This window comes from Colletotrichum acutatum, assembly GCF_030867785.1.
Source record: "Colletotrichum acutatum strain CBS 112980 chromosome Unknown BDZ83scaffold_15, whole genome shotgun sequence".
NCBI lineage: Eukaryota > Fungi > Ascomycota > Sordariomycetes > Glomerellales > Glomerellaceae > Colletotrichum > Colletotrichum acutatum.
In genome coordinates, this window is record NW_026849009.1 from 74,392 (window position 1) to 101,827 (window position 27,436).

The 27,436-nt window shown below is 54.1% G+C and overlaps 6 protein-coding genes across 6 annotated transcripts; 3 read left to right on the forward strand and 3 right to left on the reverse strand.

The window, feature by feature from the left end:
- Window positions 1-7,444: 7,444 nt before the first annotated feature.
- On the forward strand, window positions 7,445-11,185 carry BDZ83DRAFT_569906 (uncharacterized protein; the record flags this gene model as incomplete). The annotated part of the gene is made up of 4 exons (XM_060504246.1): window positions 7,445-7,467; window positions 7,807-7,942; window positions 9,644-10,855; window positions 10,922-11,185. 4 exons carry the CDS (start codon window positions 7,445-7,447, stop codon window positions 11,183-11,185), a joined length of 1,635 nt encoding a protein of 544 aa, XP_060368767.1.
- Window positions 11,186-11,942: 757 nt separating this feature from the next.
- Window positions 11,943-14,502, forward strand: BDZ83DRAFT_607838 (uncharacterized protein). The gene has a single exon (XM_060507453.1). It carries the CDS (start codon window positions 12,332-12,334, stop codon window positions 14,306-14,308), a length of 1,977 nt encoding a protein of 658 aa, XP_060368768.1. The 5' UTR covers window positions 11,943-12,331; the 3' UTR covers window positions 14,309-14,502.
- A 2,350-nt stretch (window positions 14,503-16,852) lies between these two features.
- On the reverse strand, window positions 16,853-18,899 carry BDZ83DRAFT_98740 (pyridoxal-phosphate dependent enzyme). The gene is made up of 3 exons (XM_060516043.1): window positions 18,836-18,899; window positions 18,063-18,771; window positions 16,853-17,954 (listed from the first exon to the last, which is right to left on the reverse strand). Exons 2-3 carry the CDS (start codon window positions 18,400-18,402, stop codon window positions 17,092-17,094), a joined length of 1,203 nt encoding a protein of 400 aa, XP_060368769.1. The 5' UTR covers window positions 18,403-18,771; window positions 18,836-18,899; the 3' UTR covers window positions 16,853-17,091.
- A 752-nt stretch (window positions 18,900-19,651) lies between these two features.
- On the forward strand, window positions 19,652-20,689 carry BDZ83DRAFT_748837 (S-adenosyl-L-methionine-dependent methyltransferase; the record flags this gene model as incomplete). Its single annotated transcript, XM_060513674.1, has 2 exons — window positions 19,652-20,212; window positions 20,309-20,689. 2 exons carry the CDS (start codon window positions 19,652-19,654, stop codon window positions 20,687-20,689), a joined length of 942 nt encoding a protein of 313 aa, XP_060368770.1.
- A 154-nt stretch (window positions 20,690-20,843) lies between these two features.
- BDZ83DRAFT_569867 (uncharacterized protein) lies at window positions 20,844-21,806 on the reverse strand (the record flags this gene model as incomplete). Its single annotated transcript, XM_060504239.1, has 1 exon — window positions 20,844-21,806. One exon carries the CDS (start codon window positions 21,804-21,806, stop codon window positions 20,844-20,846), a length of 963 nt encoding a protein of 320 aa, XP_060368771.1.
- Window positions 21,807-22,748: 942 nt separating this feature from the next.
- On the reverse strand, window positions 22,749-26,943 carry BDZ83DRAFT_748839 (uncharacterized protein; the record flags this gene model as incomplete). Its single annotated transcript, XM_060513675.1, has 2 exons — window positions 22,749-23,818; window positions 23,871-26,943. The coding sequence occupies 2 exons, from the start codon at window positions 26,941-26,943 to the stop codon at window positions 22,749-22,751; spliced, it is 4,143 nt and encodes a 1,380-aa protein (XP_060368772.1).
- Window positions 26,944-27,436: the final 493 nt, after the last annotated feature.

Genomic DNA, 27,436 nt, shown 5'->3' on the forward strand with positions numbered 1-27,436 from the left:
AGGAGGATCACCTCCAAGCCTCGGCGGGGCGAAAGTGGCATTGGTCTGCTTGCTCTTCTGGTCAACCTCGACTTTTTGTGTGAGGATTCGGCAGGATGATCGATCTCCTTCGCCCCTGTCTTGGCCTTTGCGGGAAAAGGCAGACGGTAAAAGTGAGCATGTTATCTGGCACTGTGGATGGAGACTGGTGAGACTACCTATCTGATGCGGCTTCTCTTGTCGTACTCGTGGGCGTTGCCGTGATTGCTTGCAATCAACTGGCCAGCTCTCGCGACGTTTTCATGGGATCTCGTTTGTCTGGGCTGGTGGGCGTGATTCAGCTGTGATGATGTTGACTTGCCCTCGCTGTAGCTATGATCGAGTGACCTAATTCGCTTCGTTTGAGTGAGCCTTCCGATCATGGATGCGCGGTTTCTATATCGATCACATGATCGAACCGGGCAAGAGAACAGTCTGGCTTGAGTTCTTTAGAAGGATGTGAGTGACCACTCACCAGGTCTGCTTCCACGCCCCTTGGGCAGGAGGCATTCTACGGCATTATTTAAACCAGCTATCGAGGCCTCACTCCACTTGCACTTGTTTAAGGCCCAGTTGTACTGGTCGACATCATGGATTGTATGAAGCGGGGATGGGAAGACATTTGTCTGCAGGAATGAATAACTTCACCTCGTAGGCATCCGTGAGTATGAAACTTACTATGCAGCGAGACAAGACGACTTATCAAGTCATATGCACTCGCCCTCTAGCTTTCGTATTCACTTATCGTGTATTCTAAAGGGAATATTCTCCAATGAATGAGAAGATCCCCTATGTAGAGGATGTATCCAAGAGAGGAAACGAGCTTGAAGGAGGGGTAGCATAACCTTAAGGTACCTAGTTAGGAACGTTTCCTTGCCTGGGCAGCACCACCGCCCGCAATGCTTGACTGAAGCTTGCCTGGCAGGGCTGACCCGAACAGGGCTGACCCGAACAGGGCAGACCCCAATACTCAGCATGTCAATGTAACGAACCTTCGGGTGGCTCAGATACATTATTTTTATACTTACCTTAGCCGTGGCATCAATGAATTACCAAGGCAGGATGAATCGCGTCGGAGATCACCCCGCCCTCCCCCTTATCGTGTTATCGGGCCAGAGCCCAGCACTTCAGCACGTGCAGGTGCGAGATCACCCCTGGCAACGCCATAACCACAAACCAGGCAGGTACCACCCATCCGCACCTTCCACACCACACCTCACGTCCCCATAAGGCTGCCACTAACGGAGCCCTTATATACACCCTCAACACCGTTCCTGTCACCAGCCAGCAGGCGCCCGTCTAGGTCGACGGGTCAGGTCAAACTGGCTGGGTGGTGGAGTGGTTAATGGTCCGACATAATTAATCAACGCCAACCAGCCTACTCGACGACAGGCTTAGCGAGTACCCGAGTTCGAATCCCAGCGTGAGCACCAAGAGATGTAGCCCCCAAATCGGCACCGGGGGGGTGAACTCTTTTTGGTTCTTCCTTTGACGAGTGATAGCATGTATGAGGATGATGACTTGCGCGCTCCCCGTCGTTACGCTGGAAGGGAAGCTGGCGGTGCTGCCTTGGAATTGAAGTGCCGCAGTGCCTTATTCGAGGCAGTACTATTGTGATGTTCTTGTGCGCACTGTATTAGATGCACCGAAATACGACTGACATCCGGTCATCCGCCCCTCTGACCGCTGTTGGCCAGAAGACACTACCTCCCTACGTCCACCTAGAGCCCTCTCCCGTTCAAAAAGCATGGATTCACGAGTCTAGAATAGGCAGATAGCTTTGAGAAAGGATGGAAAAACATATCCCGCGCTGAGCCGGTCGCTTGATCTCAATCCTTTCAAGGTGTTGGCGGGACTAGGGCTGCTTCTGTACTTGTCCCGACACCAAAGAGAGGCTGGACTGATCTGGAATCGACAGATCGTGATGGCATATATATACAGCTAGTCATGATGTGGAACTTCAAGAGTCAGCCTTCTTATGCTTGCAGTTGGCTCCTGACTCTACTCAGTTCTACGGACATGACCTCGGTGACTCAACCCGAGCTTTGAGCCTTGAGAAACTGGAGAGTGTAGTGGACGATAACCACTTGATGTATAACCGCCGAGACCCCCCCCCCCTTTCCCTCCCATTGACGATTAAATATACTTTACTGATGATACGCTCACCACTCTTTCGTCTATGCCACGTCCACAAGATGGGCCTAAAGATCCATGTTCCGTATGGGTGTACAAGAACGCTACCTCCTTCATAGAGAGACATCAACAAACACCATACTCATTTCTGTAGATGTTCTGTTTCTAAACTCCACTGCCATATACTTTGATGCAAAAAGGGGGATATCATATACTGTACCACATCACCTCTACTTCCCTACTTCCTCTATGGTAAGACTGCCGGCATTCCGTCTCAATTACCCGACTTCCACTCGAGCTTGAACGAGCTCGGTCGTCTACCAACAGGCCCCAAGTAACCGGACAGGAACGTAAGCAGGCATTAACGGGGTTCTGGTCAATCACTATAAAGCTCGGGTACCAATCCGTCAATGCCACCTCTCCAATGATGTTAACCTCGAAAAACTGCATCGTACCAAATTCTGCGGCGGGCATTCTCTGAACTCCCTACCTCAGAATCTCGCTGACAATTTCGCTAATGGATTACGCCCACGAATTTCAATTCAGAATGGTAGGCAGGGCAGAGACCTCATCATCGCTCAGCATCCTAGCCTTCCACTTAAGTATTCGGCACTGGATACATGAGAAATACCGAGCGAGAAGCCGAAGTGAATAACGCTTTCCTGATTGAATCTTCTATGATGCCTCCAGCCGTACTTCTCACGACGTCTGCCTTCAACAACTCTTGGAGGAGGGATGAGCTGCGCAATGTCGATTGGCGGATCCAAAATGGCTAGTCCTATCATTGCCCTTATCAAGCACCGCACTACCTGTGATTGGATCCTTTTTATCAGCACAGCGAGGACGTTGCTTCATCTTTGAGAAGGGACTATCACGTGAATGCGGACGGCAGAGATTCAACTCGCTGCCATCTCGTCTCATATCCGACTGGTTAGCTGAGAGCCGTTCTCTCCGTGAGATATCCACGTATGCATACTAGGAAGGAGGCAAGGCAGAGACGTATCAAAAGATTGCCATAGGAGTTATCGCACTCATTTGATACAAGTCACATACCAAATGCAGTTTATAGTGACGGCGCGAACAGATCAGGTCTGCGTAATGGCAAAGTCACACACTTTAGTGGTTCTCCTCCTGGTAGCTGGAGATGATTCCGAGCTGATTTTATCTAGTCTCGTTTGCTAGAGCAGGAGTGAGACCAAGCCAGGCTGGGCAAGACTGTAATTGATAAACCCTTGAACAAGATCTGAGCGGTGCTATGGATAGAAACAAACCTCTGCACGCGGTTACCCACCTCAAAGCTGAAGGTCATGAATTCCGACACATATCCTGTTCTAGTAAATCCATCATGACACCATTGTGCAGTTGTGGTTCATAGTGAGAAATTCACGAGACAGTCAATGACTCTGATCTTGAGTGAAGTCACGGGCAAGCCGTCACGCACTTGCGTGTAATCTTGTACATCAACGCACGAACACCATTGCGACGGCTACTCTCGGCAGGCAAAAAAGCGTATAAGCTAAGCAAAGAAGCAAGCATCGACCACCCAAAATACGTGCCCCTGGGTGGAACGATGCAACGCACGAGAGGCTCGAAACGAAACGAGGTTGCATCTGATGTTTGACACGTGCGGGAGCTCTGACGTCGAGCTCTCGACTTTTAGACTCTGGAGAATGGAGACCTGTTCGCCTCAACCACCCCCTTGAGAGCGAAACCGTCGTAAAGAGAACGAAATCACACGTTGATGAAACCTTGAGGGGCCTGGCCCAAGCCGTTTCGCCGCTCGCGAAGGCATGGCGGATGTTTGCAAGTTTCGAGAAGTCCGACTTCTTCCAACGTGTTGACCAAAGTGTGGCGGACAGGCCGGGGAAAACCATGGGGACGTGCCACCAGGAGCGGTCACCTTTGGGTTTGTTCATGTTGCGACATCGGTTGAACACCCGAGGTGACGAACGCGGGCAGTTGGCAAGGGTGTGCTGGGCGAGTCGGTCTTCATCAAATCACCGAGACTCAACCGGGCCCGGACTGCAGCCTCTGCTGTGGTGTAATTGCCGAAATTTGCGTCCTACGATCTGCTCAGTTATCGCAGCGGTTTTGGGGCCTTTCCCACGCGGGAAAGAAATTTGTGAGTGGGGGCAAAGCAGGTCATCGTCGTCCATGGTTGAGGCTATGGAGAAGATTGGGCGCGTGATCGTACATCAATCTATGGCGAGGGGCATAGGGTTGTCTCAGTTCGGGACCCGTCCCTGTCTGAGTCTGGAGCTTCCACCCCTTCTTCCCCGCAATTTTCTGGCGCGGTAAGATCTTGGGAGATGAGATCCGTTCGTGAAATCGAGAACGGGAATTAACAGTGCCGCGTGTAGGCTTATCCGCGATTTGTAATAAGAGCAACGTCAAAAGGGTTTACATTGCGCAGTTTGGTCAGATATGTGCGGATTAATAGACTCTGGTGAAGCACGAGACGTTGAAGGGGTGGCAAGTGCAACAACAGGCGGTTCCAAGGGTGTTGGAGCCTGTAAGCAGTATGATGTAAGTATAAGGGGACCGTTGCAGCTCGCGAGGGAATGGTAGCGATTGGAACACGAGACGTTCGCCTCGGAGGTCTCTCATCTGCTGCATCAGCAGTTCTGGGGCTCGAGTGTTCGGACCGCCGTGTCAGAGAAGTAGCTGCAGCGGCTGACGGCAGCAGCATAGTTAGGGATGGCGCTGGCGCGTGGTGGCTGGATTGGTGCCAGGGGCGCGCGGGATTGTGATGATTTGGGCCAAGTCTCTACTAGTTGAGAGATGGCAGGTGAAGTATGCCTCCGGGGGTGGCTGGGTGGCTGGAAGATTCAGGGGAAAGGGGCGATTCTTCGGAGTCAAATCATATTGTCTGCAATGGGCGCAATTGTTTTGTCGAGGACAATGTTCAGGCCGGATTGCCGTGTCTTGATTCTTGCAGCCCGGCACTCAAGCTAGAGATGAGGTAAGAACGGAAGCAGTTGACGAGGTTTAAGGTGCATCAAGGGACCCCGGTGAGGGGAGGTTGGAGGTCGGCCTGGGTGCACAGGATTCCGACCATGCAAGTCCAACGTAGAACTCCCCAGTGTCGCATCGGCGTTGAACTCGGTGTAAAAATCAAACCAGCGGCGGCACCGGGGCGTAAAACGGTTGCAAAGAAAAGCTGGCAAGGAAATGAGAAGACTTTAGGCGCAATGCCCCTGAGTAAAGAGATATCCGATTCAGAGAGAAAGCGGCTCGGGCAAGTTGCAAAGAATGGGCAGCTCAACAACCACAACGAGAACGATGTTGGCGTGTCGTATTTGGGAGTGTATGGTGCGGTAGTGTCGGAATAGTAGGTGGTATTCGAAATTAGTTGCAAGCCTAGCTTCATCCCACGTCTGAAGCACACACCAGACGGAGATATTTCTGGCCTGTCGCGTCTGCGTTAGCACAGGGTATAGCTCAGGTACGGCGGTAAGGTGGTAAGGTGAGGTGAGGTACGGTAATGCGAGGCGAGGCGAGGCGAGGCAAGGCCAAGCAAGAAACGGTGAGGACTCTGACGAGGCAAGGTGAAGCGCAGGGGATGTTTCGAGGAGGAAGAGAAAGAGGAGGCTGGGCGTAGGAGGGGTTTGCAGTTTGCAGATCTTGCTAGAGCCTAGAGGCGGTCTTTGTCGGTGGTTGTTGCGAATCGCGATCATGGATTTGGCGTTGGTTTACTGGCGTTGAGTGGATCAAGGAGAGGTGGTTGTGGATGGATGCGACATCGCTGGGAGTCACTTGAGATCTTTGGGTTCACATACATGATACATGAGGTGAGATGCAGCCCTAGCGGGGGTTCTTCAGGCTCACCTGCTTCCATTACCCTCGTAACTATGGTTCCCCAAAGTTCTTGTCAATCTGTACTCCGTAGGATAAAGGAAAGAACGTGGGAAGCACGAGCGGATCGTAGTTCTTTCCTCTCATGAATAACGAGGTAAGGTACATAATTACCTAGATACCTTAGTAAGGTAGCTCAAGGCACGAAGGCAGGTATGAGTGAGTACCTTGCCTTGGGTGTTCTTTCCGATGACAATTCACAGAATGCCTGGCTGGTCCTTGCCAATTCAGAGTTCGCTGAGGAGGCAAGGTGCTGCTGCGCTTGTCCCATTCTGTGACACTGCGACGCTGTGACGGCAAAGCCTCACCTTCTCGACCCTTCCTTGAGACTAACGTAGTCGGGCCCTCGGAACTTTTGGGATATTTCGGGACATGTCATTAAAGCTCAAGTCACATGTTGTTGTTCGCTTTGAACCCAATGCCAATTGTCTGTTCATTCAGAGACATGAGCCGTAGAATAGTCCATACTTTGACTGAGATGCGTTACGGTGGTGGACGGTGACCTTCTCGGGAGAAAACATCTAGAGACATGAACCGTTGAAGAACCTAAGGAATGAATGCCCGCCCACTCACTCTCACCGACTGACCGACAAGCAAAAAGGGACTAACACACCGGCCTACATCATTGGCATCGTTGGGCCGTTGGATCAGGTGTAAGCGCCTAGACCGATGCGGTTGCCGTCATATTTCAGAGACACACCGCTGATGAGCAAGCACACTCACACTGCACCGCGGACGTCTGATGGTGGAGCCCGCGCCCAAGCCTGCGCGCAGACGGAGTTCAAGGTTGCATACTGGACCACCTCAGACCGTTCGTTCACTGCGTCCAGACCGCCGTCCACGGTCCGCAGATTCCACGCCCCTCACACACACACACCCGACTCACTATGTACACTCAGCCCAGCTTGGAGCGCATCGCAGCCCAGTTCAGCGCGACGTTGGACGCTGGCGTCGCCGAACGAGGGACGGTCCCGTCACCGTCAGTTCAGGTCAAGTCGAATTGGGCCGGGGCCATCTGCGCCTGCAACCACCTTCAGACCAACACACCTCACACGCCTCACAGTCACACACGCCAGTGATTACACACCTTAGGTAGTGTACTCCGTACCTCTCCTCTCCTCTTATACTGAGGTGCGTAGACTACGGACGACTTTTGCGCCGCCCACCTTCCCACACCCCCGACCCCAGCAATTATTTCTCTGCCACGCGCGCGCAATAATTTTTGGGGGTTCCCGCCGCTCAATTCTCATCCCTCAACTTTTTCTTCCTCTTTTTTCCAACTAACCTCTCCTTCCTACCTTCTTCCTGTTGTTCGAAGCTCGAATCCTCACCTGCCCTTTCTTTCACATTGTTCCTGCCGACGACGAGGCACTCGCACCGAACCGAGTAATTCCAATTGCCCCTCTTTCGAAAAGAAGCAGCCCTCACATTCATCACAATGGGCACTTACAAGTTCACCTGGTATGCTCATCGACTCCGCCCGCATTTCCCCCTCCCCGCCAGCCCATCTCCCTCTAGATTCTGAGTCGCAATACCCTTACATGAACATCACTACTGGAATGCGACGGAATCCCAATGCCCCTCCTTGCATTGCTTCTCTACCGTCCGGCGCTTGGAGACGGCGGTTGGCTTGCATGCTTTCGTCAAAGGACATGTGGAATGCAAACTTTCTTTCACATGGCCCTTAGGCCCCGTCCGCGGCGACCTCACCACCATCGGCACCGTTCGCATCGTCTCCAGCGAAAAAGCAAGCCTCCCAGTTGGATCAAAAACCTTGCTAACCTTTGCGTCCCACTGTAGGGCTCACCCGGCCGAGGAGGTTTACGTTACCGGCACTTTCGACAACTGGACTAAGAGCGAGAAGTTGGAAAAGGTCGGCAGCTCTTTCGAGAAGACCGTCACACTCGCCGACGCATCGGAGAAGATCTACTATAAGGTTCGTACCAGCCAATTCAGGCGCTTTCTCTTGTACCACGTAACCATTGGTCCATCCCACACGGTTTTTTCGAACACGACGGCAACTCCGGAATCCCTTATCACGGCGCGCAATTGTTGGGAACCCTCTCGGTCATGGAGGGGCAGCGACGACAGCAGCATCAGCAGCACCAGCAGCAGCACAGGCGGCGGAGTCGATGGAGCGTTGTATGAGAGCGCGAACAAGGACTCCGATCGAAAGCAGCGACGCCGCATCGCTCAGCCCGCGACAGCATCCGTGCACCCATCCAGGTCCCTTGTCCATCAATCGCAATCGCTGTCGCCCCCGTCTTGGAGGGGGAAGAAGGAAAGGGCTGGGTTGCCAGGCCATTTACTGGTGGAAGCTTCTCCCCAGCTCCAGGGCAGCTCTAGTTCCAGCTTCCCCGTCAGCTGCAGGCCACAGCTCGGTTGCGGCTCGTCATAGGATCGGGCTTTTATCACCATCTCGCAATTTGGCGTGTCCAGGCCCCTGGCCCTCACGCAATTTGCTTCGCGCTCCGCTGAGCCACACAAAGTCTGCTGGGGTCTTTTCGGTCTTTTTTCGACAATTCTCTCACTATTGCTCCTACGGCCACATTGTGTTGTCGACTTATTTCGCGCTAACGCCGCTGCTTTCCCGTTGGGGTTTTCTGCTCTGTCTGCTCCCCCCCCCCCGCGTATAGCCTGCGCAATCGGGGCTGCAAAACATATTTCAGACTGGTTCTGCACATGGCTGTAATGGGTAAATTGGAGAAAGAAAAAGAAGAGTCATACGCGGGTCTCGGAGGTTGGTTGTTGCTGGCCGACTATCCCGGCTCCGAATGACGCAAACCCACCAGTTCTTGCAGCAGCTTACTGCGACAGAAGCACAGCAGCGGCGTGGTTGCCTTGAGTCTTGACGCTTGACGGTGGCCCAGGTGGGCAATTGGCAAGATTGGCTGGCGGATCCCGAGCAGAGCGGCGGGTGGGAGCTCCGCTTTTCCACAGGACCAAAAAAGCAATGAACAAGGTTTTCCAGGTTCATTGCTCCTTTTGTATTCTGTGGGGAGCGAAAAGAGCGTCAATCTTGACCAGGGTCCCCCATGCGAGCATGGTCGCGTTCGCAGCTGCGTGTGGCCTTTTCGCAAATTGCAACGCAAGAAAGAAGAGAGACACCGGAGAGCGGCAGGATCCAGCACCAGCAGCCACCAAGGACCATGGCACCTTTCATCACACAACAATGTGCCAAAATGTCTAGCAACTTCGGGGCTAGCCTTCCAGACTAGGTGCCACCAAACACGGTACACACACCTGGATACACCCCAAGGTACCCAGGGTACACAAGGACAAGCACCACCACGGCCACCACCACCCAGCCGTGCCAGCCCAGGCCAGGAACCAACAGCCATGCCCGCGGCCAAGGAACAAGCGGCAGCGCAACGCGCCAGGAACCACCACCTTCCAATTTGCCTGGGTTCTTGTTCTGGCGGATACGGGCTATCTTTCCTCACCTGGCCTTTATAACCATCGGCGACACCCAGATCGCGCTCCCAGCTGATCTCCCACACTTGGTTCGCCGCGCGTCGTCATATCTGCCCCCCAAAGGACCCATTGCACCACCGCTGTGCTGCCCACCGGATTTCGCTTAAAAACATCGTCATCGTTGACAATTTTTACTGACTTGCTTTCTCTTCCCCCTCTATAGTTTGTCGTCGACAACAACTGGATCACAGACCACACTGCCCCTCAAGAACCTGATCACGAGGGCAACGTAAACAACTTCCTGACCCCCGACCAAATCGTCAAGGAGGACACTACCGCCGCAGTCATGAACACTGTTACTCCCGAATCTACCACCGCCGCCTTGGCCAAGGACGTGCCTATCGAGAACAAGGAGGAGCTTCCCCAAGCTACCCCCTCCGACATTCCCGGCGGCTTCCCCGTCACCCCCGCCAACGAGCTTGACAAGTTCATTGGTGTGAACCCTATTCCCGCCCAAGATGTTACCGCTGAGCCCGTAATCGTTGCACCCGGCGAACCCCTTCCCGCGTCTTTCAAGGCTGGCGATATCAACGAGCACGTCAAGCTTGACAAGGAGGGTTACGAGGACTCGAGCGCTCTGCCCGGCCTCTCCAAGGAGGAGACCACCGTCCCTGAGGTCACCAGCAACACGATCCCCGAGTCTAGCTTGCCCATTGCGACCGCAGATGCCACCATCAACAGCGCCGCACCCACATCCACCACCGCTGCTCTGGCTGCCGAGGTTCCTCTCGAGACCAAGACTGCCGAGGTTCCCGACGTTGTCAAGGAGAGCCAGGAGAAGGCTCACGCCGAGCCTGAGGCCAGCGCAAACCCCGAGGCCGTCCAGGAGAAGGCCGTTGTTGAGGATGAGCTCCTCGAGAAGGTACCCACCGCTCCCTCGACTTCTGAGGGCACCGCCGGCTTCGGCACTCAGAAGACTGAGGCCGCTGGTGTCGTCGTTGCTACCGCTGCCACTGTTGGTGGTCTCGCTGCTGCCGCTGCCATCAACGCCAAGGACACTGTCGTCGAGGCTGCTGCTCCTCACGTTGAGCAGGCTACCGTTGCCGCCACTGACGCCGCTGCTCAGCTTCCTGAGCCCGTCAAGGAGAGCCTGCCCGTGAGTGTTCAGGAGGCCATCGGCGGTCAGACCAAGGAGGAGACCCGTGAAGAGGTCGCCCCCGAGGTCCCCACCGTCGTCAAGGAGTCTATCGCCGAGGCCGGCAAGAGCCCCGAGGCTGCCGCCAACACCGAGGCCGTTATCGAGAAGAAGGAGGTCGAAGCTGAGCTTCTCAAGGAGGTCAAGCCTGTCCCCGCCGTCGGTGAGGAGACCAAGGTCGAGGCCGAGAAGCCCAAGGTTGAGGCTGCCAAGGAGGAGGTCAAGGAGACCAAGGAGGAAGTCAAGGAGGGCGAGAAGACCAAGACTGAGGCCGTCAAGGAGGAGGCCAAGCTTGCCAAGCAGGAGGTTAAGGCTGCTGTCACCAAGGATGACTCTACAAAGGAGGCCAACGGTGCCAACGGTGCTCACACCACCAACGGCGCCAGCCTCACCTCCACCAAGGAGCCCGAAGTTCCCACCACCCCTGCCAAGGCCCCATCCTCCGTTCCCGAGTCAACGACACCGAGCAACATCAAGCCCACCGAGAGCCCTTCAGGCACGGAGAAGAAGAAGAAGAACCGCTTGAGTGCCTTCATCGGCAAGCTCAAGAGCAAGGTGCACAGCAAATAAGCGGCTTAATGATGATAACGTTCGCCGTTAGGATGTATGTGGATGGGAGGCATTGTCTTTCGCCTCGGCTCTTGTGGATTTTCTTGTCGGGTGCTGCGTATTTGGGTTGTTTGTCGTTTCTATGATTCCCCTGGTCCACTTTGCATGTGCAAGAGCTCGAGAGGTAGAATGAGGCATGGCAGCTGTATGTCGACGACGTTGGAAGTACGGCCATCTCTGTTGGGCCTCTAGAATTAATTGAGGGTGATGTGGACTGCCGTCTCTTTCAGTTTTGCTCCTTTTGTTGGTACTTCACACGGCTCATCTGCATCGGACTATCCTGTACCATAATACCTCGTTCGAACCTAATTTGCATATGATCAATTGAGCCAATATGATGAGTTAGTAAACACCCGTGGCTGACTGCTTCTGAGGCATGTATATAATATCTCCTACTGCTTACTGACGATATGGATGAAGTAATTGGAACAGAGAAGAGGTCAATGGTAGGTAGAGTCCAGTGGAGTAAACTTGTGACTTGACACGCCGTTTTAATTCGTCACATCAAAATAACGCTTCAGGTGCCAGGCACATATATGCTGTTCTGCATGTCAAACGAAACAACCTGATTGATGCACGCAAGAGGTCTCGAGTCGTGACTGCCAACGGCGGCGGAGGGGACCGAGTCACGTGATGATTCCAGCCGTTCGGCAACCCAGTACGTACTCCCGGGTGCCGAGCTTTCCCTCAAGAGCGTCACGGCAACTTCGATTTGCCCCGCCAATGACTCTACGTACTGTTACTGCTACAGCTGCGGCATCCTCTCGACATCCGATTACCTGATCCCCACCCGTCATTCATGGGGTCCGTCCACTTTGGACCCCGTCTTCTTCTACATTCAACATCTCCCTTCATCTAACCACAGCACCTCAGCCGGGGCGTTCAAGTTTCTTTTACCTCTCTCCTCCTCGATATACTTGTTTTTGTTCAGATAGCCTTGGGTCAGTTGGCCTGCAGTGGCAACCTCCGATCCGTCCTTTCGTTCCCTTCGCTCGCGTCGCATTGCATCACGACATTGGCCAAGGGGGGCCGATTGAATCGATCAAAGCTTCCGCCAGCGGGTAAGCTGTTCTGTCACGTTCACTTACGAAAACCGGGTACCCGAATATGAGCTCGACTCCGTCCAACTTGGGCAAGTCCCTTTCAGCATCGACTTCCCATTCGCCTTCGATTCAGCCTGGTCCAGTCGCCTCGAGCTTCGAATCCAACCGCCGACCCTCCCAACCCAGTCCTTCGTTTCCTCACGCAGCCCCCCGAAAGGGTCAGGGCTCTCGGAAGCAACACAAGATGCAGCGAAGACCGGGACTTGGCGATGCCCGACACGCAAACCCAGACGATGACGATGCCATGGCCGAGATACGGGCCATAGGGAATGCCAACAGTCGACGAGGTCAGACCTCAATTACACATCTTCTGAACTACAGTCGTCCGCCGAGTGCCTACGCGGATCATCATTCTTATGCTCGGAATTATAGACGGAATCCGACCTGGGGACCTGGTTCGGGACACCACGCCGTAGACAAGGCGAGATACGTGCATGCGAATTACAGATTTGTTGTCTCACCAGAAGGCAATTACGCTAGCCAAGCGGCTGACGCCGATGTTCATATCGATTGGAATAACGTCCTGCAGATTTTGGCCTCGTCCGAGTCGCAGGGGGCTAGTTGCCCGATCTGTCTGTCAGAGCCGGTGGCGCCACGAATGGCAAAGTGCGGTCATATTTTCTGCCTCCCATGTCTGATTCGGTTTATGAACTCGACAGATGAGGACTCGAAGCATGGCAAAGGTGCAAGGTGGAAGAAATGCCCGCTCTGCGAAGACAGCGTCTACCTTCACGAGACACGGCCCGTGCGTTTCTACGCAGGACAGGAGAGCCCTCTGCCGCGAGTTGGCGATGACGTTGTGCTACGCCTTATGGCCCGGACATCCAAGTCGACCCTCGCATTGCCTTGGGAGAATGGTTCTGACGCGCTCAACGTGTCAGATGACGTGCCCTGGCACTTTGCAGCCAATGTTCTAGATTACGCCAGGATCATGAAGGGAACTGGAGACTACATGCTAGAGCAATTCAACGAAGAGATTGAGGCGCTGCGCAAACAAGGCACCGAGGACCAACTTCTTTACCACGACGACGACGAATGGACCAAGAAAGCGATCCGGGCCATTGATGCGGCGAAGGAGAAGGTTCAAGATCTTGGCAGGAACGATTCCATGCTGCCAAATAAGAAGCTGGGCAATCAGAACAAGACTGTTCAGCCTGACTTCTACTTCTACTCATCACAGCCGCATCTCTACCTATCAGCTCTCGATATACGTATTCTCAAGACGAAATATGGCGACTTCTCTGCATTTCCATCTACGTTGCTGCCTCGCGTCGAGCACATTTCAACAGGCCATGTCCTAGATGAGGTGCAGAGAAAGCGGGCCAAGTATCTGGGTCATCTTCCGTATGGTTGCCGAATCAGTTTTTTGGAATGCGATTGGACAGACATTGTGTCGGCTGATGTCCTCGAGAAGTTCGCTGATGAGATCGGCCGGCGAAGAAAGCGGAATCGCGACAAGGCCGTACAGGAAGAACGTGAGAGGCTTCAATCCGAAAGGATTGAGGCTGCCCAGTTCAAGAGCACCGCGGCTATGCGACGTGACTATGGACCGATCGAAGAGGATCACGTTCCTGCGTTGAACTTGGAAGAGTTCCAACCCCTATCAAGCCACGCCAATGCTACGCCGCCCGATCCGCGACCAGGTTTCGAGCATCTCGCAACCATTTCTACGAGTCCTTCCACGCAGAAAACTGTGTGGGGCACCTCTGTTGTGCCTGGCTCACCAGAGCTCGCCCCGGTTTCAATGCGTCAACTTGATGACGGGTGGCTCAAGGATGAAGATTTGTGGGGACCTCAGGAGCTTTCTTTCCAGATGGAGGCTTTGGGTGTGACGGAGTCCGGTCCCTCTAGCAGTAGTACGGCCTTTGGGGCAGCTAGTAGCAGCAGTAATGGCGGCGGTGGATCGGGAGGAGCCGGTAAGGGAAAGAAGAAGAAGCAGAAGATCACGCTGATGAGCACCGGCGGGCGTAGGCAAGGTTAAGGGGCTATAGTGGAAGGGGTTGAGACAAGTGGGTGGCAAGCGATTTGCGGGATTGCAAAGCGTGTTTTGGAGACGTACAGACTCTGATTTTTGTGAGGTAGAGTCGGGTATTGGTTTGGGGAGTTATAAGAGGAAGTTTGTCACAACTACTTCAATCAGACTATTAAAGAATCCAAAATTCAGATCGGTTCTCATCCCATTTAGCCATGCTGAGCAGATTTTAGAACTCTTTGGAAGTTCTGAGTAACGTTGTTTAAGACTATGCTGTCTTCCACGGTCACGTTTAGAAGAAGCAAAATAAGATCTGCGTGCGGTAGACGCCGATTGCCTGTTTCAGGGGATATGAACTCACCTTCCGTCGTCTTGGAGTGCTAGACCCCTCGTTGCTCTTAGTTTTCCTGGCTTTACGTTTTTGTTCTTTTCTGAAGGAAAAAGAACAAGGCTGTATCCAAGGCGTCTCTTATACCTCGTTTCCAGCCCTGGCGACGTTCGCGGGCGAATACGTTGAAGCGAAATGGCTAGTATTAGATAAGCGAGGGTTTTGTGTATCTATGTGTACGTATTCGTTACCGTGTATCTTGAATGTATGTCTAGGTAAGTGGTCATGAGAAGAAGGAAAACCACTGTTTATATTGCCTCAAGCAAGGAGGAGAAGAAGCAAGGCAATTTTTCGTGGCTCGTAGGTCGTTCTTCGATAGCTAGTTACCTTGCTCTTTCTTATTTTATGACACAATTACGTGGGTGTCATTGATGGTGTACGTCCTGGGAGGGGCATGTTCTGTTCTATCCATGTGTGCTCGATGCATGAGACCTAGCTCGGAGAAGCTCCTGGTGTGCTATGCTCTGAAATGAGGGGAGAGGAATGACTTTTCTGTAGAGAATTACGTGCACGTCGCCGACGGTGCGTATCTTGGAAACGGGTGCACTTCATTCATTGACTTATGCTTGAGATCCTCGTGTTGTTTTTGTCTACAGATCGAATTCATGTTTTGGACTATTATTAATAGAGGAGAAAGGGATAACTTAGGCATGGAGGATCACCGTCACAGATTACGCATCTCAGGAAAGGGGAAGTTTACTCATTGGTTTGTGCTCTAGATCACGTGTCGCGCTGTCTTAGGAGGAAGCAGAACGTCTTGTGTCTCAATAAAAGAGAGCAGAAAGCCATGGAGGCTCTGGATCCTTATGGCTCTCGTTCTGCGGGTACTGCTAGTAGTTAGTTCATTTGGTACCCCATTTGGTGCTCATGCTACTAGGGCGGATACTTGGGCTCCTCTGATCTAGTGCTTCCAAGATAGTCCTCAACTATCAGGATACATCTCTTTACTATGCTTCACGTTCGTTCACGTACGTATCGTGCATTGATACGGCTGCGTTGATAAGTCGGTTATACCAGCCGAGTGCAATCTCAAGTCCGACGAGGGTAAGACTATTATGGCCCTCCTTATGTCCTTATTAAGAAGCGCAATGAGACTAACAGCTCCGGCAAGGGCTATAATAAAGGAATAAAGTAACTACAATGCCTTAGCTCTTTACGCTTCTTTCTCTTTAAAGTATCAACCGCCGCCACCGTGCATAACCGGCATTGTGGGCACTGCATGAAGTTTAAGATACCTACTTCAGGAGCGACGAGGCAATTCACTCTTTTTATACTTGAGAGAGGCGGCTAGAAAGGAAAAACAAAGCCTCTAAGAAAAGGACTTTGTAGTTTACACTCACTATGACAGACGCACATAACGGGGTTGAGTTAAGAGCGCACTATATAGCCAGCTATATCGGGTCTCGGGTCTTGGAGAGTAAGAGCAACTTCACAAACACCCATTGAGAGCCCCAACAACTAACCTCAGAACAAACCTTCCACATTTTTTTACTTTAAAGAGGTGGCTGGAAAGTTAAAAAGAAGTATTAGTGGACAGGAACTTGTAGTTTATACTACCCACGACAAACGCTCACAGTGGGGTTAAGCAGGAATCGGGTCATGCAGCAAGTTGTATTGGGGGCTCCGGTCTTGGAGAGTGAGAGTAACTTTATAAATGCCTAAGCTTTGACAACTAATCTCGAAATAAAACTATCCCGTTCCTGATTTGCTTTTCCAATTCGCCAGTTGTATTCGCTGTATACTACGTAAGAGAGAACGAACGGGCAATAACTCCAGGTACTTTTATAGTTCGCTGGCCGTATTTTCTATGTATATATAAGAGAGCGAACGGGTAGAGAGGAAAGTACTCACTCTCTTGCTTTGAGGGCTGTATTCGTCGTGTACTACGTAACGGAGAACCGGTGCGTAATAGTAAAGCGACCTTAATTGATTTTGCACTTAGGTTGCAAGTTGATATGACTTTTTGTACGTTTATAGGGATATGGCCAATACTAGAAACAGACTTGTGCACTGAGTCCTCCAGCCCAAGACCGTGTTCCATTGTGATGAAAATTGAGTATGAACGGTCGGTTGGTTCCCTATTTATGCGATCCGTGCCATAAAGAAGAGAATAACAGGGCTTTGGAATTACGCAAGGAACAAGCTCAGTGAATGCCAGCTTGAGATCGATCGGGTAGACAGGAGGGACACAAGAGTGTCCTTTTTCGAATGAATAAAGAAACATCATAGACAAACGTGCTGTCATATGTTTATTTGCCATAAGAAGTCTTGCCTGATGAACCAGGTTCCAAAGCCCCATCCCTTAGTTGAAAACCCAAGAATGAGAACTTAGGAATCATCCCCAGAAGCTCATCCTGAACACAACTCTATCCATCAACCTCTACTCAAACAACCTCCAGGTAAATCACGCCGCAAAAATCTTCATGAGCCCCTCCAACGCCATATTGCCACCACTAAAAACCAACCCCAAGTCCCAACCCTCCTCGCCAGCCTCCTTTTCCACCATAGCCCTGAAATCCTCGTTAAACAGCGCCACGGCAAGCGGCACCGCACCGCTCGGCTCGACCACGAGCTTGAACCGCTCAAACACGAGCTTCGTCGCCGCCTTGATCTCCTCCTCGGACACGCTGTACATATTCTCCACCAGCCGGCGCTCGTAAATGACGGACCACGGGTGCTTGCCCACGGGCGTCCGCAGGCCGTCGGCGACCGTCAGCGTCTTTACGCTCTCGACACGCTTCCCTGTCTCGAAGCCGCGCTTGCAGTCGTCGGCGCCCTGGAACTCGGGTTCCGCGCCGAATACCCGGATCCCCGTCCCCTCGCAGCTGAGCGCTACGCCGGAGAGCATGCCGCCCCCTCCGCAGGGCGTCATGATCGCGTCCAGACCCGGCGTCTTCTTCTTCTCTTCCCCGTCACCATCGGACACAGCAGCCACAGGAAGGCCAGTAGAGTTGAACGTCGGGTTCTCGGCAGAGTGGCCCGCGGCCAGGAGATCGCGCACCTGCTCCTGCAGCTCGAGGCCCATCGTGCCTTGGCCTAGCATGATGTCCGGGTGGTCGTAGGGCGGTACGAGGCGGGCGCCCGTCTCGGAGATGATGCGGTCGGCGACGGCCTCGCGCTCGACGCTGGTGCTGCCGCTGAAGACGACGTTGGCGCCGTAGCCGCGCGTCGCGGCGATCTTGTTGGGCGGGGAGATGTCCGGCATGACGATGTGTGCTGGGATGCCGCTTTCTCTGGCGGCGAGAGCCAGGGCTTGAGCGTGATTTCCTGATGGTGTTGTTAGTAGATTCTGCTGAAATCAAAAAAGTACGCACTCAGATAGTTCTCTTCGTTCGTTCGTTCACTGAGAGGGAAACCAGAGTGGTATTATCATACCTGAGCTATGCGTAACAACACCCTTCTCTTTACCGCCGCCCTCGGCCCACCCAGGCTCCTGCTTCAACCTCTCCACGGCGTGGAACGCACCGCGGACCTTGAAGGCGCCGATGCGCTGCAGATTCTCGCACTTGAACCACAGCCGGAGCACGGGCTTGGCCGGCGTGCGCCCTTCCCATTTCGTGCCCTTGAGGTCCTCGGGTGTCCGCGGCGTCGAAGCCAACGCCGTGAGCGTCTTGTTGGTGAGGACGGGGGTGTAGTGGACGTGCGGCTTGACGAGCTTGTGGGCTTCGACGACGGAAGCCCGGGTTAGGGGAAGGCAGGTCGATAGGTCGGCCATGGCTCTCGTCCTCTATTCTGCTCACGATGAACGGCTCGGCCTTGCTATGAGTGTGTGTAGGTCCTAATGTGTCTGACGGGAGAATTTCCGAAAGCCCAGTTGATCGAAAGTGAGACAGCTGGGTAGGACACTAAGGCTTTGACGGGTGTCTGCTCAAGTAAGATATTTGAGATCGAGATTGGGATTGAGATTGAAATTGGGATGAGACGTGTCGCGAGGGCGTGGGCGACAAAATCAATGGGACTTCCGACGCCGGGATCAGGACTTTGGTTGTGGTGGGCGGTTACCTGACGCCCTCCGGACGGGGTGCGACCCCGCTTGAGTCGTGGGATTCGGCGGTTGTCTCCGAAAAGGCTCCCCGGGCCACACCTGAGATTATCAGTGAAATGACCACACACGTCTACTTTTCCCGCGGGTAATATTAGAGCCGTACACCAACACACTAAGTTCATGGTCGACCATAATCACTTGTGGGCCCTGGAACCATCAGGAATATTCTATCGAGTGTTAGATGTTCGTTCAAGGTAGAATGGCTGACTGACTGTGTCTACACTCGGCGTTGACTCAGATGATGCGTCCTCCTCAGCTTCTCACCGAGACTTTCCCCAAGGTCGAAATACCGCGTGCTACGCTTTCCTTCACATTCAACAACGTAAACAGCTAGCCTTTAACCCGCGATGAGTCGCCATCCTCAAACGTAGCAAAGCTGTGTAACACACCCACCTCTCACAATGGCGGCACTTTTTTAAGTTGCATCCTCATGCTGAAAAGGCAGAGCATACATCTGAGAGCAGAAACACGAGAAAGCACGTCCGTTTCCTTGCAGTTGGGAGTCATGCGGATGAAAATGGCTTGGTAAGTAAGCTTGGGTTAGGTGAGGTATTATCCCAAACATTCGGGATGCGTCCCTGGCAGCGACAGGGATTAACGTCGCCGTTCTCCAGCGCGGGGCATTTGCGCCCCATGCACAATACAGCGCGGGGTCCTCGGGGACTAGATCGATCTCGCTAGCTCCGGTCTCCTCAGATTCATGACTCCATTCTCATCTGGCGACTTTCTTTCTGTTTCATACTACTGGATTACCAACCACTTAATAAATGTTGTTTGTATTATTCTCAGAAACCCGCTTGAATCTCACAATTCTGTCAAGACAGCTCATCAGATACTTTATCAGAGCACCGCCCAGCCCCAATATCAAGTCTCACACCACACTCCATTCACAACTCCGAGTATAGGAAACCAGCCCATCATGGCAACCGACCCAAACAAGCTATCCACAGCTTTCGCAAACACACCCCTCGCAAACCATGGCCAGAAATGGTCCGCCTTCTGGGAAGAGAGATTCACCCCCTGGGACCGCGGCGGGCCCTCCCTAGCCTTACTGGACATCATCACCACCCGTCCAGACCTCATCCCGCCTCCTCCTCCTCCTCCTCCTCCTGCCCCATCACATGCAAGACAACAGCAGAAGAAGCCAACGGCCCTCGTTCCCGGGTGTGGTAAAGGCCACGACGCCCTCCTCCTAGCAAACCTAGGCTACGACGTCCTCGGCCTGGACTTTTCGCCCACCGCCATCGCCGAGGCGAAGGAGAATCAAAAGGCTGTACTTGCTGCGGCGGTGGCGGCGGCCGGTAATGGAAACCGGAAACAAAACGGAGACGGAGCAGAGCCGGACGTAAACGCCATTCGCCAACCAAACGGCGCCGAGCCGGGTTCCGTGACGTGGCTCTCTGGCGACTTCTTCTCCGACTCGTGGCTCGAGACCTGGCCTCGCGAGGGCAAGACGTTTGACCTCATCTTTGACTACACTGTAAGTCTCTCACCACGTTCAAAAGGGCCTTTCAAAAGAAAAGGACCAGAGGCAACAAGGAAAACGAACAGAAAGATTGACAAACTATCCACAAAGTTCCTATGCGCCCTCCCCCCAACAGCCCGCCCCCAATGGTCAGCCCGCATGTCCTCCCTCCTGAACCCCGCCACCGGCCGCCTCATCTGCCTCGAATTCCCGTCCGGCAAACCTCTTTCCCAGCCGGGGCCGCCGTGGGGTCTGAACCCGAGTATCTATCTCGCGCTGCTCACCCGCCCCGGCCAACCGCTCGACTTCTCCTCTTCGACGCTGGCGGGCGATGAGGCCGATGTCGTTGTCGTCCCCCCGGCCCCGAGCGAGGACGGTGGTGAAGGCACCGGTCTGAAGCGGTTGGCGCTCGTCAAGCCTGCTAGGACGCATCGCGCTGGTATGAATGAGGACGGTTCGGTTCGCGATTGGGTTCATGTCTGGAGTCACTAAGAAGTACGACGCAACATAGTTCCCGCTCTAGATGTCTTCTCTGTTCGGTCAATGATGTATGCTTGTGCCATGCAATGCCCCCAACTCCATGTACATAAAGTTGGGAATATAATCTTCTCCATACACTCCACCCTCTCATCGAACTACACACCCCTCACGCCGTAAGCTTTCGCAAAGAATTATAATGCTCACCAAGCCCATACCCATGCCGATAATACGCCAACCAAATCTCCTTCTTCTCCTCCTCCCCATCACCACCCGCCGCCGGCCCAATCCTCTCCGTCCTCCCATCCTGCACAACCCGAATCTCAACCCCATACACGCTCGCCAGCGCCGCAAGCTCAAGCTGCCCACCCCACTCCGCCGTATCCCGGATCCGCCTCACGTACCCCTCCAACCCCTCCTCCAAAAACGGCGCAAAGTCGTCCGGGTGAGACACCATATACTCCGCCGCCGCCCTCCTCACAACCTTATACGGGAGCTTCTGCGTCGAGTCCCCACCACCACTACTCGCTTCTTCAGCACTAGCAAGTGGAATCCCCAGCTGCCGTAACTGATCCGCCACAGCAGAAAACAAGCAGTGCCCGTCCGGCGCAATCTCCTTCTCCTCGAGCCCGTTGGCTTTGAACTCCTTGAGCATGTACGTCTTCTCGATGCCACGGTGGTCCGTCATGCCGCTCGCCTCCTCCTGCGCCTTCTCCGCCGCGGCCTCGACCTCGGCCGCCCGCCGCGCCAGGCGCTCCTTTTGTCTGTTGCGCTTCTTCCCTTGGCCTTGGCCTTGTGCGTGCGTCTGTGTCTGTTCCTTCTCTTCTCCTACCGGCGTTTCGGATTCGGAAATGGTAGTATCCCTCAACTTCTCCGCAACCTCGGCCGTCTCGTCTCTCGTAGCCTCGTCGTCGTTGTCTTGGACCTCCTCGGCAACACCACCGCCAGACAACCCAGCCACCTCCTCCTCATGCTTCGCCTTCAACTGCCTCTCCAGCTCGGCACACTCATCATTCACGCCCTTGCGCGTCTTCTTGGTAGCGTTCTTCTTCTTGCTCGTGATCCGGCCCACAAGGTCGCGCTGCTCCTTGCGGTGCCGCGACTGCATCTGCTCCAGCGTTTCGGATTCCATGGCTTTTTCGTCTCTGTTCCTCGTGAAGCACCCGATTCCCTCGAGGTAGTGGTTCGGTTTCGGTTCGGTTCGGTCGGAGCAGGTTCGTATAAGAAGGTTATGTGAGGGAGGTCTCGCGGGGTATGTCCGTCGACACAGGAATCGCTATGTGACGTTTGCCAGAGGCGGGGGATATTTGCGATTTAATCCTGTCCGAGGTGATTCACAGAAGAAAATCGGCGCTTCAATCCGGTGTTCCGCTGGCAATGAGGTCTTGTGTCAATCACGCGTGAAACGAGTTGGCCGTGTCGAAAGGGTAAAAATGTGAGCTTCAAATTGCGTTGTCACTGGAAGCTCCGAGCTTGGAATGCAATGGAGGGGCGAAATTTCTTGGTGGGGGTTGAAGTTCGATGCTTGCGGTGCGGGGTCGGTGCGTGCCCCCGGAGAGCGGCCCGTAATTCGACTTCGCCCCGAGCACCACTGGCTCGACGAACGGCCGCCAAGAAGCAGACTTTCTCACCCGTAAGGATTTCACAGCATCATAATCAAGCTTGCTTCGCCATCAGGATTGAAGGTTAAATTTTACAGTTTTTGATTGACTATCCATCTGTCCCGAAGGACCTATCTACACTACCAAAGGTAATATCAACACCACATTGTTGACTACCTAACCTACATCGTACACCCCCAACAGCATCTGAGACCATCAGAGCCTGCGGTCCTCTGGCCAAACCAGGCATGATGACATCTCCTTGGCCCACCGACGGCAGTCATCGCCTTTTTATCCTACCAACTTCGTCCACAAGGTGGCACAGGGGTCTAGTTCTGTTTCACCACATCTTGATTACACATGAGAAATAGTACACATTGGGTATCGTATCGAATGAATGCAATCCCGCGCGCTCCAGCTAATCCAAACCTTTCGCGACAAGGGACAATGTAAAGGATTTGACGGCTTCTCACTTAGAAGCCTTTGAAAGGGTCATCTCGGAAGTAGTCATCTTCCACGGTCGCTCGGCTGCTGCCATGGTAGCCGTCTGTGCCGCGCGTCCCGCGAGAGCTATAGCTGTCACGGTGACGGCTACGACTCTGCCGTCTTCGAAGCTCCTTGCTGCGCCTACGAGCCCGGTATCCGTATTCCTCGTACTCATCAGGGTCTCTGTCAAAGCCTGAGTGGGCTAATGGACTGATGAAGGCCTCCATGCGCACGGTACCAATAGCATCAAAGAAGTTGGCACCTGGGGGTCTTGAAGAGGCTTCCGACGTCCGCTGAGAGCCGGCTGTACTCATGCCCCAACTCTGCCTGCTTGAGCCTTGAGATGGCTGGGACTGGTAGATATCGGAGGAGCCGGCTGTGCCAACGCTGTTGCCAGCGTTGCTGTTGGTGTAGCTGTGCTGTCCAACGCTGCCTGGTCCGGAAAATCCACGGAAGGACAGCGGGGGCGGGACGTGGCCTCCGGTATTGCTTCGCTTCCGTCCGTGAACCGCATTCTGATTCGAACGCTCCGTGAACCTAGGGATAAATGGTGGTTCCGCTGCGTCTCCAGAACGCTCACGTTGATGGTTGTTATTATTGGTGTTGCTGCTGCTGTTGATATTTGTTGGCATGGGCGGGAATGCCTCTGTGTGTTTGTAGCCCGAGACGTCGCCTGTCCTGGAAGAGGGGATGCTAGGAATGCTGGGCACACTTGGAATACTTCGCGGTCCGGGATTCTTCACCGAGGGTGCCTTGCTCTTTGTCAGTCGAATGGAATCACGAATGCCAGGTCGCCTGGTAGGTTGCGGTGGTTCAAAGTCCGGTACCGTGGTTGGTTTCGCAGGTTGGGGAGCAGCGACGATTTCAGGAATTGCTTGGGTCGAGTGAGCCAGGAATGAAAGTGCCGTCAGCCACACGTAGTGCCTCTCCGAAGACGTAGCCGTAAACTTCAACGCTCTTTGCGGAGTCAATATGAGAATCGATCGGTTGAAAACTGCACCCTGGTTCTTCGGGGCGGGGTTATCATCCTTGACGTCGAGTACAGACTGAATGGTTACTGCTTCACGTTAGTCAAGGCTTTCAGTGCTAAGTCAAGATGTAGGACTCACGTTTCCGACCAGTCTTACCCATGAGGGCACTGCCAGATGAAGGTTGCTTGCTGCTCCAGAGGATAGCTCTCTCATAGGGAGCCAGCCAAACCCATCGCTTGTGGCGGTCGTTGCTCGAGTCGTCCTTGCTGTTGTCGGGCACACCAAATGACTTGCGTCTCCTGACGTACTTGAACATCCATTCACCAACCATGGTCTGCGCAATGGCATCAACAACACCCGTGGCTTGCGAGGCGCCGTTGGATGCACCACCAACGGAGTTGACATCGGTGGTAGCCGTCTGTGCCGTTGTTGTCGACAGCCTGGACTTGTGGGACCGGTAGTTGGAGCTGGTGTCGTACCGAGGGCTGGTGATGTCGTTGTACGGAAGAGGAGGCAAGCTGGGGCTCTCCGGCGCATCGGTCGTCTCCGAGAAGGGCGGCGGGGACCTACTTTGCTTCCGATTTCTCTGGTTACGAGGAAGGGCCGCAGCTGATCGCACCTTACGTATACTGTTGGCACGATGGATGCTGCCGGCACGGTAGTGATTACGGCCCATGCCTCGGCGATGCCACGGTGCGTCCATCTTGGTTGGGCTTCGTTGGCCATCGCTCGGAGCGCTGGCACTGAATGGCGGTCGCCGAGAGCTAGCTCTGGTAGGGATGGGGAAAGGAGGGTCGGGAGCACGAGACTCTGGAACGCTCGGGCTTCTAGGACGGCCTTGGTGGCTGGCAATTCCGCTCTGGATCATAGCAGCCTTCCGCATGACGTTCTTGCCCGAAGGTCCCGCGGTAGACTTCTCATACCCGCGGGTAGTGGGCTTGGCAGACTGCCTCTTGGGTGCTTCTCTGCTTTCCAGATTTCCTCCATAACTATCGTTTGCGAGGCGCATGGAGTTCCTGCTAGGGGCTGACCTCTTCGTTTGTTCCGGTGATGTAAAGGTACTGACAGATGTGCGGTTGGAGGCTCGGGAATCCGTCATTCTCATGCCAGGGGCGGAAAGGGCGGTTCGGTACTCAGAGTCGCTCATATCAGCATCAAACTCGTCCACCTCATCGGAGCTTTGGGCATCTTGGAAGCCGGCGAACAGACTGCTGATGCGATGCGGTCGTCTCATAGGCGCGCCTTCTCTCGAAAGTGGCCCGTCATCATTGTTACCAGGGTATGCGTCGCGGGTTTGCTCGCCAAAGACTGGCGATACCGGCGGTGACGAAGGCATGTCCGACAGGCTGCGCTTTGTAGCGAGTCTCCGAGGATTTCGTGGTGGTAGATGTCCCGGCACCGGAGTAAAGTGGCGAGGATCATCACTCGTCACGGCCGTAGCGATCCCGATGCTGGGCGATGAGGGCCTGGACGTGATAGCTGAGGGGCGCAGGTGGACAGGTAGCGTCGCCAGCCTCTTGTCAGAAAGAATCTCTTCGGTCTGAACAGCAGTAGATTTTGTGGGAGCTGAGGAGATGATGGATACTTGGCAACCAAAGTCTTTGACGTACTGTGGAAGCCGGTGCTCGCGTGGTGTAGTCGGACGACTCGTTGGCGGGATGATACTGATGGATGGGATGGTCAACTCTTGCACTGGCCGCAAGACAGGAGGTGTCTGAGGCCTCTCCACCGGCTTGTCGGTCTGAGTCGAGGACGAAACCATCACCGTGGGCGGAGTTTCCGGAGGAGGCGGGGTGGAAGATCTGTAGGGAGACTTTGGCGTCTTCGGGGGGCTCAAAGGCTCCTCAACAGTCTGAGAACCAGCAGAGACCATGTGGTTGAAAGGACGCGGCTCGATCGACAGTGGTCGGTTGACATGAACTCGCTTTCGTCTTTGATTAGCCTCAACCTCCCACTCGCCTCTTGGAGAGGCCTCGACTTCGGTGAGCTTTTCGATCTTGGCAGGCGGTTCCGGTGTGCAAGGCTTGGCAGGCTCCATCTTTGGTGATGGAGGAGGCGAGAATTGAATTCCGGTGTCGGTGTAGCTGACCTTGGGAGCCGGCGGCGGCGGAGGCGGCATCAGATCCTCATCGTTCTCTTGGATCCCGTCTTCCAGGGCCTCCAGGACGGGCTGGTTCATCCAAAGTCTACCTCTAGTAACGCTTCCAGGACGTTGGGGGCTCTCCATGCTTTGTTGTCGTCGGTGAATCTTGGACAGAATGCTGTCGCGGCTGAATGTTCGTGTGTGGCGATAGTTGGACATGGCGCTCTCGCGTCCGCCGTCGTCAGTCTGCCAGTCGTCGTCGCCATCGAGGTTGAGCTCGTCCGCCAGCGAGTTTCCATTGAAGACCTTGCCGGGGCTCTGTTGCATGGAAAATCGGACACTGTTAGTCAGGCTCATAGTCCTCACACTTCCCGCGTCGTTTTGATCCTCTGTCTCGCTGTCATTGCCGTTGCCGTTCATTTGTGCAGCCTGGTAGGCGGCGACCTCGTCTATCACCACCTTCAAGCGGCTCTCGGCGACGTGGACTCTACGCTCATACTTGCGCTTCTCTTCCTCCCAAGAGTCCTTGTCCTGAGCCCAAAGGTCGTGAACCCTCTGAGAGTCTTCTTCCTGACTTCGAATCTTCTTCTGGGCGGACTCGAGTCTCTTTCTCGTTTCTGTAATTGAGTCGACGGCTTCGTCCCTCTCGCGGGCGAGCTCGCCCAGTGCTGATGAGGTACCACCTTCTAGAAGGGCTAGTTGACGCTGAAGGGATCGGCTTTGTTTTGTTGTGGTGGCTACTGTCTCTTGAAGTGTCTCCTGCTCCTGGCGAGAGGCATGCAATGATAATTCTAGGTTTTCGATAAGTTTCGCCTTTTCTTCCTGATCTCGCCTCAAGTTCAGGATCTCGGCTACGAGATTGGCGTGTAAGGTTGGAGTGAAACGACGTGGGTCGAGAACGCTGATGCCATCGTCGTTGGTCATATTTCTGGATGAACGCTTAGAGCCCTTGTCATTCTGTGGGACGGGAGGAGGCGAAGGGCTCTTCTTCCCGTTTGGCGGGGTGACGGAGCGTCGGGATTTCCTCGAGCTTCGTGATGGTGTTCTGTAAGGCGTGTCCTGTGGTGTTGGCAACGCCGTCACGGCAGCGTTGCCTTTGGACTCATCCTCGGTCTCCCAAACAGCCATCTTGACTCACTGGAGACGAAGAAAGACTCGCAGTGAGGTGTCAAGGGCGCAACGGTTCTCAATTGAACCCCTCAAAAAAAGAAGTGTAAGCATGCAGGTTATGGTCGGTTGGCTTACAGCGAGCAAATGTGCTTGGATCGCCAGCCGTTTCGGGGAAAATCAAATGTAGGGGATCAAAGCACACAGCTGAGCCCAGGGATCCTTGCTTCCGGTGGAAATGACAGGCGCCAGAGGAGCAGTCTGACCGCGCAATCACTGGTGCATTGACGCTATTCAACCCCCACTGACTCTTGGTTAGTGCTCGATGCTACGGGAGAGGCACATTGGAGGAGCGCGAGGCCGAGGCCTACGGCAAGGAATATGCATGAAATGTTCTTGGTGAAACCTACGATACGGTGTTGCTGCTGTTGCTACTGCTGCTGCGTCGCGGGCGCAGCAAGGTGATGTCAAATAAGTGAGGTGATATGCTATGGGCAACAACCCAAACAAGTAA